A 12,616-nucleotide genomic window follows, 5' to 3' on the forward strand; every position below is an offset into this window, starting at 1 on the left:
ATATCAACACAATATTGATGCATCAAGTATCAATATATCAAAGCACAATATCAAAACCCCCTTTTAAATGTTTCCTTCAACAAGACCATTAAAAGCGAGCATAAAACATACAATAATAATAATCCAGCACTACTCTAATATTTCAGAGCCAGTCCACATAATACCATTACTACAGCCCAAGTCATAATTTGTTAGCTACTAAAGACTACAGTCAAAAGGGAAATCCTTAAGGTCTATTTGAAAGAACTGAGGGATAGAACTTGCCTGTTTTCACTCAGGATCAAATCCCACAGCTATGGTAGAATTGCATGAACCCATGTGCAAAATCCATGCAGCCATACCCTCAGTATAATCAAAAACATCTTTAAAGAAGAGGTGGGTGAGTCCCTCGAGGCTCTTCTTGCATTGAATTAGGATTTTCCTGAGTTTCCCATGGAAAGAAGAACAGGAAAAACCTGGAAATTGTCCTGAGTCATTCCATAGGCTTGGAATGATTTTCCTCCACACTCCTTTCCTTGTCTCCACTTAGCAGGAGCAACAGCTACAGAATACCGAGGGGAAAGCAGAGAGAGGTTTTCCTCTCCTACCCTTCTCATAGAATCATAGAATCATAGAGTTGGAAGAGACCACAAGGGCCATTGAGTCCAACCCCCTGCCAAGCAGGAAACACCATCAGAGCACTCCTGACATATGGTTGTCAAGCCTCTGCTTAAAGACCTCCAAAGAAGGAAACTCCACCACACCCTCCCCACCACAGTTGCTTACAGTGTGATGGGGCAGAAATTTGGTCTTGTTTGCATTTGAATGGCAAACTCCTGAATTTGCACCTCCCAAAAACAATACATGAAGTGAAATGATCAATTCTCCAGATTTTACAATGCAGTTCTCCAACCAATCCATGAGCACAAAAACACATATATTTGGGGAAAATGTTCATAAATGTAATTTACTGGCCAGAATAACATATGAAAATGCATTCTGTTAGGGAACATTCCTTGCCAAAATGTGTATATTATTTATTTTATTATTTAAAGAAGTTATAAACCACTTAATATTTTAAAAATCTTTGAGCAATCGAGACTGCGTATCACTAAAATGTTGATGGATTTCTTTGAGGATTTTTTAAATAAAAAAAATCACATATTGCTGCAGAAATCTGGAGAACTGAACTTGGGGGAAATGAGAAATGGAGAGAAAACAAAATTAGCAGATTAGTCAATATCTACTGATAGGGAACGGGACGCGGGTGGCGCTGTGGGTTAAACCACAGAGCCTAGGACTTGCCAATCAGAAGTTTGGCGGTTCAAGTCCCCGTGATGGGGTGAGCTCCCATTGCTCTGTCCCTGCTCCTGCCAACCTAGCAGTTCGAAAGCACATCAAAGTGCAAGTAGATAAATAGGTACTGCTCCAGCGGGAAAGTAAACGGCGTTTCCGTGCGCTGTTCTGGTTCGCCAGAAGTGGCTTAGTCATGCTGGCCATATGACCCGGAAGCTGTATGCTGGCTCCCTCGGCCAGTAAAGCGAGATGAGTGCCGCAACCCCAGAGTCAGTCACGACTGGGCCTAATGGTCAGGGGTCCCCTTACCTTTTTACTGATAGGGAACGGGGGACAATGGGAGACGAAGTTCTCCCCAGGGATCCTGAAACCGTGGGTGAACTTTGTCACCATTTCTACCACAAAGAGACAAAACCTGGAACAGGACTTACCTTGAGCTTCCATTTCATTGCCCTCTCAATGACAGCGGTGTATCCATGAAAAGAGACTATAAGCGTCTTGGTCAGTGACCTGTCATTCTCCACCAACACTGAGAAGTTTGCCAGCTGAGAGTTCTTCCCTTGCAATTTAGCTAAAGTATAAGTGCAGGTTCCTTGGAAGTTGTAGGCCCGTCCATCAAAAGTTATGTAGTGGGAGCCCAAAGCCAAACTGCATTTCCCGCACCCTACCGCATGGCAGCCTGGGACACCATCCTTTACCCTACATTCCTCGTGGGGCCCACAGGAGATTTTCTGGCATTTGACAACTCCATTGTCTGCACACTGGCATCGTTCCTGGCAAGAGGAACCAGGGTAGAAAACCTCTCCCTTCTTGTAGTAGTTGCCCTGGTGCTCACAGCCACAACTGTCAACAGAGACACACTGGTCCCCACTCAAGACAAACCCAGGCTTGCAATAGCATCCTTCCTTGCAGGACGTCACACACCCCTCAGGAGCCGAGAGACCACGGCAAGTGGCAGGGCAGCCGTTCCCGCAGAGCTCGTAGCGAGCGTTCGGTGAGCAGGCAAGGCCTGGAAGAAAGGACAAAAACAGAATGTGGAGAATTTCAAGCTAGCATGTAAGTTATTTTGGCAGACACCTGGTTCTTTGGACACCTGGAGTTGAATAGGTCTGTTGTGCTCTGTTGCAGATTCTGTCTACAGAGTGACATCTGCTGGTTAGAGCAGATCCTAGTCTGACTGGAAAACAGCTTTCTCATAAGGCAAGCTCACGACTTCATGCATTTAACTTGTGCACATTCAGCTTTATGCTCTTGGCAAATAAGAATAAATAAATGAAAAGGGGGGAGGAAAGGGGGCTCGGGTTCCAGGAAGAATGACTTTGGCAATTCCACACACCATTAATTCATTAATTCATTAATTCATTAATTCATTAATTCATTAATTCATTAATTCATTAATTCATTAATTCATTAATTCATTAATTCATTAATTCATTAATTCATTAATTCATATCCTGCCTGTTCAAATGTGTTTTGATTATAAGCAATTAGACTTTTGGTGCAATCCCCAGAATGTAACCCATGCATAAGTTGTGGGCTTACTGTATTTCCCATGTTACTGGAGTAGTTGAACAACATAGATGTCTGTCTGTGCAAATACTACTATCACTACTACTATTACTACCTGGCTTTGTCCTGCAACACCTAAAACTGCTGAACAATACCAAGCACAGATATTAAAGATGTAACACCATTCATAAAGTCTGGATGGATCAGGCTAAGATCGATAGTGCCGCCCAGCTGTTCTCTGGGATCAAGACTAAAAATTGGACAGATCTGAACCAGGGGCATGAATGATTAGGGTTGAAATGAAATTGATGCGGAGATCAGTAAATTCAAAACACTTGAAATCTAATGTCAAATTTCTTATATGACCTTTTTAACAGAGTGGATCTTTCAGGTGGATCTGAATTCTTAAGTGGTCTGTACATGCCAGGACATAAATATTGGCTGACAAGTCCAGAGGATCAAACAAATTAAGAAATATTCCAAGTAGTCTTTGAAATCTATACACTATGGGTTGCATCCAACTAAGCTGTACTCAAAGTTTCCCCACTGAAATGAATGGACCTGAGGTAGAATTTCCGATATTTATAGTTAGCCTGCTCTGAGCATGATTCAAGTTAGTACTGAAATAAAAACATTTGGAGAGAGGAGAAATTTTACTTCCAAACCTCAAATTTTACACTTGTCAAGGTTTTGTGCAATTGGTTTTCGACTCATGCACCTTTACATTTGGCACACAACTCCCTACAGCAAAACATGGCAGGGGTAAAAGGTACTCGGTTTAATCCCTAGTATATCCAGATACAACTAGGAAAGGGCCCCTGTCTGAGATGCTAGAGAATGCTCTGACTTGGCATTAGGTTGCTCCTCGTATTCCTGTGCTAAAGCAGCACCAGGAGGTGATACTTACTGCAGAAATTGTTAGATCTCCATGGTTCAATCACAGCTCCTAGGTCCTGACACGCTGCCACATAAACACTGATGGCATCACACAGAATGCTGTGCCGGCCACGATACTGGCAGACGTCAAAGATGCAATCAGTGAAGTAGGGTGTTGGGTCGATGAGCTGATGACATTGCCTGAATGGTCCGTCCTTTTTGATGAGGACCCCACAGAATCGGTCACCCTTATAGGGGAGTTTCTGTGCCTCTTCACATGGTGGGCAATTCTCTGTGCAACCTGGTGTACAACCAGGGACCTCCGCCACCTTCCAGCTCTCTGCAAATTGGGATATGCTAGACGTTTGTCTCCCATCCTTCATGATGAAGTCATCATTGGGGTTCAAGTTGTTGTTGCCACAGAGGCCACCAACGGCATTGGCGTATGCACTGGGTACAGTGACTCTGGCGTAGCTGTTCCAGTCGAAGGTGACAATCAGGTCAAAATCAGTCTTGATGAAGCCATGAACACCACTGATATAAGCCTTTATCTTGTCTCCTTGGTAGAAAGGCAGGTTCACAAAAATGCCATTAACCTGGAATGTGATGCAAAGGAACCATCACCACTGCTATATTATGTATCCAACATGGGTGAACACCAGTCATCCAAATAAGTAGACACAGTTAAATTAATGAGCATGACTGAATTATATCCATTAATTTCAATGGGTATATTTTGAGTAAAACCATCACCACTGTCAAAATGCAAGAGGTACTTCAATGAGTGTTTACATAAGAAAATTGTATTTTGCTGTGGCAGCACCTGCCCTTTGAAACCTCCCGCCCCTTGACATCAGGTAGGTAACTTTACTGTATCCTTTTTGGTGCTGGTTTAAAACAATTTGGCTTAGGCAAGCTTAGTAAGACGCATAGATGCCAACTTGCTGTAAATTCACTTAAGTCTATGATTAATTTTAAGCATTTTTAAAACAGTGTTAATCACTTGTAGCTAACTGTTCCAATATTTCATGTAAACCACCCAGAGGTTTCATTACAATCAGGTGGTGTGTAACTTCTGTGAAATAAATGAAACGTTTTACAACATTGGCAAGCCTTGGAGCCACAGGCACCATTTAAAAGGATCCTGTGATGACCCAAGGAGCCGAAACATGCATCCAACAATTGCCCATGTCAGTACCTGGATTCTTTGTGGATACTCCTGGCTCAACATGATGGTTGCATTGTAGACTTTCAGAGTCACCACCTTGGTGTAGGAAACATCTGTGTTGCTGCTCCGGTGGTTGTTCTCCACTGTGACAGTGAAAGGCTTGAGAGTCGGGTCCTTAGAGGAGAGCCCAGTCAGCTGGTAGATGCAGGTGCCCATGAAGTCAAATTTCTTCCCATCAAAGGTGGTATAGTGAGGGTCCCCAGTTGCTATGCATGTAGCAGAAACACTGGAGTGACAGCCCCGGACACCGTTGACCACAGTGCACTGCTCACTAGCTTTGCAGCCAGCTGGTTTGCACACCACGATGCCCAGGGTGGGATCACATGTGCAGCGGGAACCACAGGTCTCATCAGCCCAGAATTCTTCTCCGGGTTTGTAGTAGAGCCCATTGTAGGTGCAGCCACAGCTCCCGACAGGCACACACTTGTCAACGCTGAGGACGTAGCCATCGTTGCACTGGCAGGTTTCCACACATGGCTGTTTGCAGGCAGAGGGAGCCTTGCGGTCGGCACAGCTGGCAGGGCAGGCATTGCCACAGAACTCATAGTGGCTATTCTGAGGGCACGGCAAGGCTGTAAGGAGGAGAAGAACAGCGGGGGTCTAACTACTGATAAAATGCGCTAAAGCCTCAAGTTGGCAAAAGCTGATGTAATTCATGTTAGACGTACAGGTACTTTGGAAATTTATGGATGAAACAAAGCTGCTCTTTAGTGTGGTAGAGGGTACCAGCATAAAATAAGATTCAGCAGTCAGTGTTGTCAGCTTCTGTATATATACATGTTAAACAGAACGGGGAACAAGATGGAACTCTGTGGGACACCACAGGCAACTCCCATGGTGCTGAACAGAAGCCTCCCATGACTACTTTCTTGAAATGGCCCCAGAGATAGGAAGAAGAAGAAGAAGAAGAAGAGTTTGGATTTGATATCCCGCCTTTCACTCCCTTTAAGGAGTCTCAAAGCGGCTAACATTCTCCTTTCCCTTCCTCCCCCACAACAAACACTCTGTGAGGTGAGTGAGGCTGAGAGACTTCAGAGAAGTGTGACTGGCCCAAGGTCACCCAGCAGCAGCATGTGGAGGAGCAGAGACACGAACCTGGTTCCCCAGATTACGAGCCTACCGCTCTGAACCACTACACCACACTGGCTCTACACCACACTACAGAAACACTGAAGTATAGGGCTACTAAACCTCCCCCTCCATGTTATGCTGCAGAAAGATCCCATGGTCAACAGTATGGAAAGCCACTGAGATATTAAAATCAAGGAGAATGAGCAGGATTGCACTCCCTGCATTCAGTGCCATGACCTGGCCTGAAGCCAAACCAGAATGGTTCCAAGTAATCAGCTTCCTCCAACATGCATGAAGCTAGACCGCCGCCACCTCCTCAAGCACCTTGCCCAGAAAAGAGATATTTGCTACTGGCTGATAGACATTGTAGAACTTCTGGTACCTCGCCCTTCTCCAGTGTAGCATTAATCACTCCTTGGACCCACCTGGTCAATCCCTTATGGCTTGTTTGGAGAAGTCAAGATGGGCAAGAGCGAAGGAGGCAGGTGGCCGGCTGTGCTTCTTCAAACAGCATGTCCATATCCACAGGCTGCAATAATCTATAGGCCTTACAGAGACGACTAAGCTATTGTGTTTCTGTATAGAGGAAGAGCACTCACCACAGCCAGAGGTTGTCCTCCAATCGTATATGGTGGCCCCTGATTTCCTACAGGTTTTAGCATAGGCCTCCAGGGCCTGGCAAAGCATTTTCTTGGTCCCTCCGTTGAGACACACATCATAAATACAACTATCAAAGAAGTCATCTGGATTCACTTTGGCATGGCATTCTCTGAAGGGCCCCCCTGAAGTTTTGCTGATCAGCCCACAGTAATCTTCCTTTCCATACCGCTCCCTCTTGCTCTCATCACATGTTGGGCAATTCCCTTGGCAGTGATCCCAACAAAAGGGGTCCCCGTCTTTGACTTTCCAGCTGCTGGCCCAGCTTTCGATGGAGGAAGCCTTTGTGCCATTGGGGTAGGCCATGTCATCTGCAGGGTTTTGATTGAAGTTTCCACACAGTCCGCAAATGGCCCCATAGTAACTACTGGGGATTGTGATCAGCAGATACCAGTTATAGTCATATGATACTTGGAGGCCGAAATCTGTTTGCAGGATAGCATAGGAACCACTCTGGTACAGCTTGATCTTACCATCTTCAAGGGTCAGTGGTAGGCTGGTAACAATGTCATTTAACTAGAGGCAGAATGACAAGACAGAACACACAGAGGAATTATTGGAGGCTTTTTAGAAACCATGCCATACAATCCCACAAAGCTTTAGGTTGCAGTTCCAATTGCACATACCTGGGACTAAGCCCCATTGAATTCAATATGAATCATATCTGAGTAGATTTGGTTAGAATTGTGTTTTTTGATGTTAAAGTTGTCATTGGGACCAGTAGCAGTATATGCAGTAGCAGCGCTTACCTGACCTCCCATTGCCAGCACCACTGCGGCTTATCCGGAAGGGGAGGGTCAAGGGGTTAGTGAGGCTGCAGAAAGGCAAACACACCAATGGTGCCAATCCAGTGCTCCTGCTGGTGCATTTTCATTGCACTGAGCTTGCTGTGGTCTCAGCCCTCCCATAAAGCCACAGTGACACCAGTGACAGGAGATTAGGTCAGTGATGCTGCCCCATCCCACTGACCAATACTGGATTTAGTATTGAACAGAACAGCCTATTTTCAGAAAAGTTTTGACAACCCCTTTGGGTTCTTCTTCTTCTTCTGAGATGTCATCTTCTAAGATGACACTCTTCTAGACTATATCTGTAAAAGGTTGGAGTGGGATATTTAACATCAAGGTTGGCTGTTTGTAGGTTGTATTCCTAAAAGAGAGACAGACAGATAGACAAAGAAACACAGACAACAGATAAACAGAGAAAGAGAAAGGTTCCCTGTATGGGCGGAATTACCCTTCATAATGTAAATCAGGGAACTCTGCCAAATCCAGCCTGGATGTTTTTCTTATTTAATTGGCTTGGCGTTGTGCCTTTGTATTGGACTACATTTGTACTTGCTGGTGGTTGACATCATCCTGATTCATGTTTGCTGAGCTGAGTCACAGCCACCTTCTCATTCATTGACGCCTTTGTTAGCGATGGCTCATTTCATCCCAAGAGACCATGACTTATTTACATGATCAGACAACATTACACACAACAAGGCCTTGTTTAAACATAGGCTGGGAAATCTGCAAGCATGAGGAACCTGTAGGCCACCCAGATGTTCTTGGACTACAGCTCCCATCAGCCCCAGACAGCATGGCCAATAGTCAAGGAGGATGGGAGTTGTAGTCCAGCAATACTTGGAGGGACACAGGTTGCCTATCCCTGACCTAACCTATTGATTGCAGGTGACTCACAAGGAACTGAGACCTTTGCCAACTACCACTATCCATTGTTCTGCTTCGCATGACCAATTATCTATTTTTGGTAGCTTAAACTGTTCAATGGTCCTTGGGAACATTACTTGGCAAGCCAGACAAGTCAAGTGAACACTTCTGGTTTAGTAGTGCGTTCACATAAGGGCGTCCATAACCAAGCCATCTCCAAAAGTACTAACAGCTGCTCATAATCCAGCTTGAACCCATGAGCTCAAGACAAGGATTCAAATTGTGTGTGTATTTGTGCACCATTCAGTTTTCACTTTGCAGCATTTATAGCATCATTATTCAGTGTAATGCAAAGTTGTGTGTTGGGGATTACCACATTTTTCTGAATTGTATAGATATCTGAATTCTTGACACTGGCCTGCAATCATTGGCTTCTATTCCCCCTCCTTATTGTTTTTGTTCTACGTTAGTCCAATATTAAGGGACACGGGTGGCACTGTGGGTTAAGCTACAGAGCCTAGGGCTTGCCGATCAGAAGGTCGGTGGTTCGAATCCCCGCGATGGGGTGAGCTCCTGTTGCTTGCTCCCTGCTCCTGCCAACCTAGCAGTTCGAAAGCATGTCAGTGCAAGTATATAAATAGGTACTGCTCCGGTGGGAAGGTAAACGGCGTTTCAGTGTGCTGCTCTGGTTCACCAGAAGCGGCTTAGTCATGCTGGCCACATGTACACTGGCTCCCTCGGCCAATAAAGCGAGATGAGCGCCGCAACCCCAGAGTCGTCCACAACTGGACCTAAAGTTCAGGGGTCCCTTTACCTTTACCTTTTAGCCCAATATTGGGCTTTCAAAGTGCTGTATATCGGAATGAATTCCATTACACTCAGTGGGGTCATTCCCCCCTGACTATTTAACATACCCGGATTTTTCCAGTTTCCAGTTTGTGGATGGAGATCTTGTACCCATAGACATAGATGTTGGTCAGACGCACGTAGGACACAGCCTGGTTGCCCCTGTTGTCATTCTTCTCATCGATAGTGAAAGGCACCAGCGTAGCATCGTTCCCACAGTACTTGGCAATAGTGTAAGAGCAGGTGCCCATGAAATCAAACTTCAAGGTGTCAAAGGTGTGATAGTGTGGGTCCCCCCAGCCCCAGCAGCTTCCTGAGAAGTCTGGGATACATTTGGCTTGGCCGTTCTCAATCCTGCATGTTTCCTTTTCTCGGCACTTCAGGGATTTACATGGATCTGAAAAGGAAGGAGGAAATATGAGAAAGTGCTAAATGCTATTTAGGGATGGCAACTATCAGTGGAGAGGTGGAGCTGAGTTTTAGGCATGGCGAAAGACAACAGGACATCTTCTTGCCAGTATATCTGTGCCATGAACAACGTTCAGGGTTGAGGTAAATTGTAGTTCAACAACATCTGGAGGGTCACAGGTTGCCCATCACTCTCTTGAATGAATCTTTCCTTACCCTTATTTACACATATCATGACGCCATCTATGGTTTCACATTTCTCGTTTGCTGCACAGCTATGGGCTTCGCAGATAACCCCCTGGCCTGGGATGCAACGGCAGCTCTCCTGGCATACATTTTGCAGAACTTTTTCGTTCGGCTGATGGGAAATTTGGGGAAAAAATAAAATGAAGTAGTGATAGAATATGGGCAGAATCAGATATACAATAGAGATGTAGTTGCGTACTGCTAATAATATCCACTAGGGCTGTGCAAAGACCACCCACAGAATGGGAAGAACTGCCCTGTGTGTCCCCATGGGCCAACCAGGTGTCCTCTGGTGTCAGGGACTGGAATGAAGAGGCAGAGGAGTGGTGGAGATCGCCTCCCCCATCTCCTGTAGCTGACAGGGGAGAGAGAGACAGTATTGAATTACAGCCAAGCTATGAGGGAGATAACGAAGCACAGACTGGCGAGCAGCCAAGCTATATGGAGTAAGGAGAAGTAAGGGGGGAGATAGAGCAGCCAGCGAACACTTCAATAGACAGCATAGAGGACCCTCCATCCCCTAAAATGCGACGGTCGTTAAGGGTACAAGAGCAATGTACACGGAGACCTTTGGCAACAGGAGGCTTCCGTAGGGACCGATGTTGTTGAGGAAGGGGGGAGGAGGAGGAGCCAGAGTGAGCAACTCAATCATGGAGGAAAGACTGAAATGCTTTGTCTGTTACCGCAGTGACTGAATAAATCATAAGTAAAAGCTCTCTTGTTTCCTCCTGGCGTCTTGAAACCATAGGGATTGGAGGGAGAGAATTCCTCAGGCCTGAGATCTGGCTGCTTTCTTCCTAAGCCCTCCTGGCCATTCACCTCTTTGGAGCTATGTATGCTACGTGACATATCCTGGCTCTCCTAAACTATCCTGCTGGAGGATTTGATTTGAAAAGGAAGGGAGGTAGATAAGGTTTGGAAAGCCACCTACCTTGTAGTAGCGTCCATTCTTTAAGCACCCACAGTCTTTTGCAGAGACACAGCCAACACCGTTAAAGAAAAAGCCATCATTACACTGGCAGCCCTCAGCACAGGTCTCCGGACATTTCGTAGAGTCTGTGATCTTGGCACAGGAGGTGGCGCAGAGCTGGGCGCAAATCTCATAGTGACTGTTGGCGGGGCAGCGCAGAGCTAAATTGGAACAGAAGAAAAACACTCATATTAGGCAAAAAGATACCCAGCGATACTTAAGATGACTGGGAAGCTGGAGAATGAAACCAGAGAGTGTGACTAGTAAACTACAGAAAACACAACCCTGCTATGCAGCCTGCTTGAGTGTTTCTGCCTGGCTAGAATTATTAATTATTAAAAATTCTTATATTAATTAATAAATTAATTTTGTGCACCGCCCTGTACCTGCAGGGTGTGCCAAAAGATAAAATCACAATATAAAACACAAAATGCATGATAAAAACAAGAACAAGAACAAGCTAATAAAGCCACTTTTGAGCTCGAGAGGAGGTGGGGTTGTGGGCTTCACGCCCCTCCCCACGTGCGCGGGGGCTGGGTCCCAGCCTCTGCGCATTGAGGGAATCCTTGGCTGCGTCATCTCCCTAGCCAGCCAATCGGCTGGCCTGGGGAAGGCGTGGTTTGCGCTATTTAGCATCAACGCTGCCAAGAATCTCCCTCTTTTGCCGCCGTAGCTCCTCTGGTTTCCCACCCACCCGCCCTTTAGGTTTCATAAGACCTTGCTATAGACTTTGGTTGGTCGCTGTTAAGGGGCCTGGTAGGAATTTTTCCACTTGGCAAATTGGCACCAGCCACTTGGTTTTTTATCCTACCTTGTAGCAAATTGTCACAACTCCCTGGGATTGGCGGTTAGGCATTGGTAGGGGTAGCACATGAGGACTTGAAATGTATCGGGTGCATTTGACCACACACACCTTGGACTGTGTCCCAAAGCCACAGGGAGTCAGATCAGAGTCTGCTCTCCTTTCACCTCTCCAGTTAAAAGCACAGCACTGCTCAGTCCCCAGTACTTACGGCAGAAGGAAGGGCTCCTCCAGGGCTTGACAGAGACCTTGGCCACTTGGCAGGCAGACACATAGCTCTGGACGCTGTCACACAACACCTTGCTGTCCCCGCCACCCAGGCACAGATCGTAGACGCAGTTGCTGAAGTATAGCCTGGGATCGACCTTTCCGTGGCAAGCACTGAAGGGGCCATCAGATGCAGTGAGGATCCCACAGTAGTGGCGCTGTTTGAAGACCTCCCTTTTCTTTTCCTCGCAGACTGGGCAGTCGCTTCCAGAGCATCCATCTGAGCAAGATTCAACTGCCCCATGGACCTGAACTTTCCAAGCAGCGCCAAACGCAGCTACGTCAGAGGCTGTCTTGCCATTGGGGAGCAGGAAGTCATCCTCCTTTTTCCCGTTGTAGTTCCCACACAGGCCTTCCACTTGGTTCTGGTAAGTGCTTGGGACTGTGACTTTTATGTCATAAACCAGGTCGTAATTCACAATGAGACCAAAGTCAGTTTCTATCAGGACTTCGGTGCCATGCTGATAGACTCTGATCCGGTCAGCAGAAATGGTTATGGGGAGATTGTAGAACAGGCCATTCACCTGGGAGAAAGAAACAGAACATCCCCCGGTTGAGTAGGGCTGGCTTCTTGCAGAAATGTTGGAAGAATGTTCATGAAGCATATGCAGGGACAGTATTTTATCCCACTACTCTGATATATTAGCCCAGGCATAGGCAAACTCGGCCCTCCAGATGTTTTGGGACTACAACTCCCATCATCCCTAGCTAACAAGACCAATGGTCAGGGATGATGGGAGTTGTAGTCCCAAAACATCTGGAGGGCCAAGTTTGCCTATGCCTGTATTAGCCCCTTTCTGGGTGTT

General features: G+C 46.1%; 1 protein-coding gene across 1 annotated transcript in view; it reads right to left on the reverse strand.

The window, feature by feature from the left end:
* The window catches only part of LOC307221457 (IgGFc-binding protein-like), a 33,770-nt gene that overhangs the window by 7,737 nt on the left and 13,417 nt on the right, over positions 1–12,616 (reverse strand). The window contains exons 7-14 of the mRNA XM_079985879.1: positions 11,755–12,334; positions 10,703–10,902; positions 9,742–9,883; positions 9,186–9,514; positions 6,559–7,132; positions 4,859–5,460; positions 3,692–4,256; positions 1,707–2,284 (exon numbers count right to left, since the gene is read on the reverse strand). Coding sequence (XP_079842005.1) covers positions 1,707–2,284; positions 3,692–4,256; positions 4,859–5,460; positions 6,559–7,132; positions 9,186–9,514; positions 9,742–9,883; positions 10,703–10,902; positions 11,755–12,334 — 3,570 coding nt within the window. The remainder of the gene's footprint in view (positions 1–1,706; positions 2,285–3,691; positions 4,257–4,858; positions 5,461–6,558; positions 7,133–9,185; positions 9,515–9,741; positions 9,884–10,702; positions 10,903–11,754; positions 12,335–12,616) is intronic.

This window comes from Podarcis cretensis (genome assembly GCF_951804945.1).
Source record: "Podarcis cretensis genome assembly, chromosome: 8".
NCBI classification, from domain to species: Eukaryota; Metazoa; Chordata; class Lepidosauria; order Squamata; family Lacertidae; genus Podarcis; species Podarcis cretensis.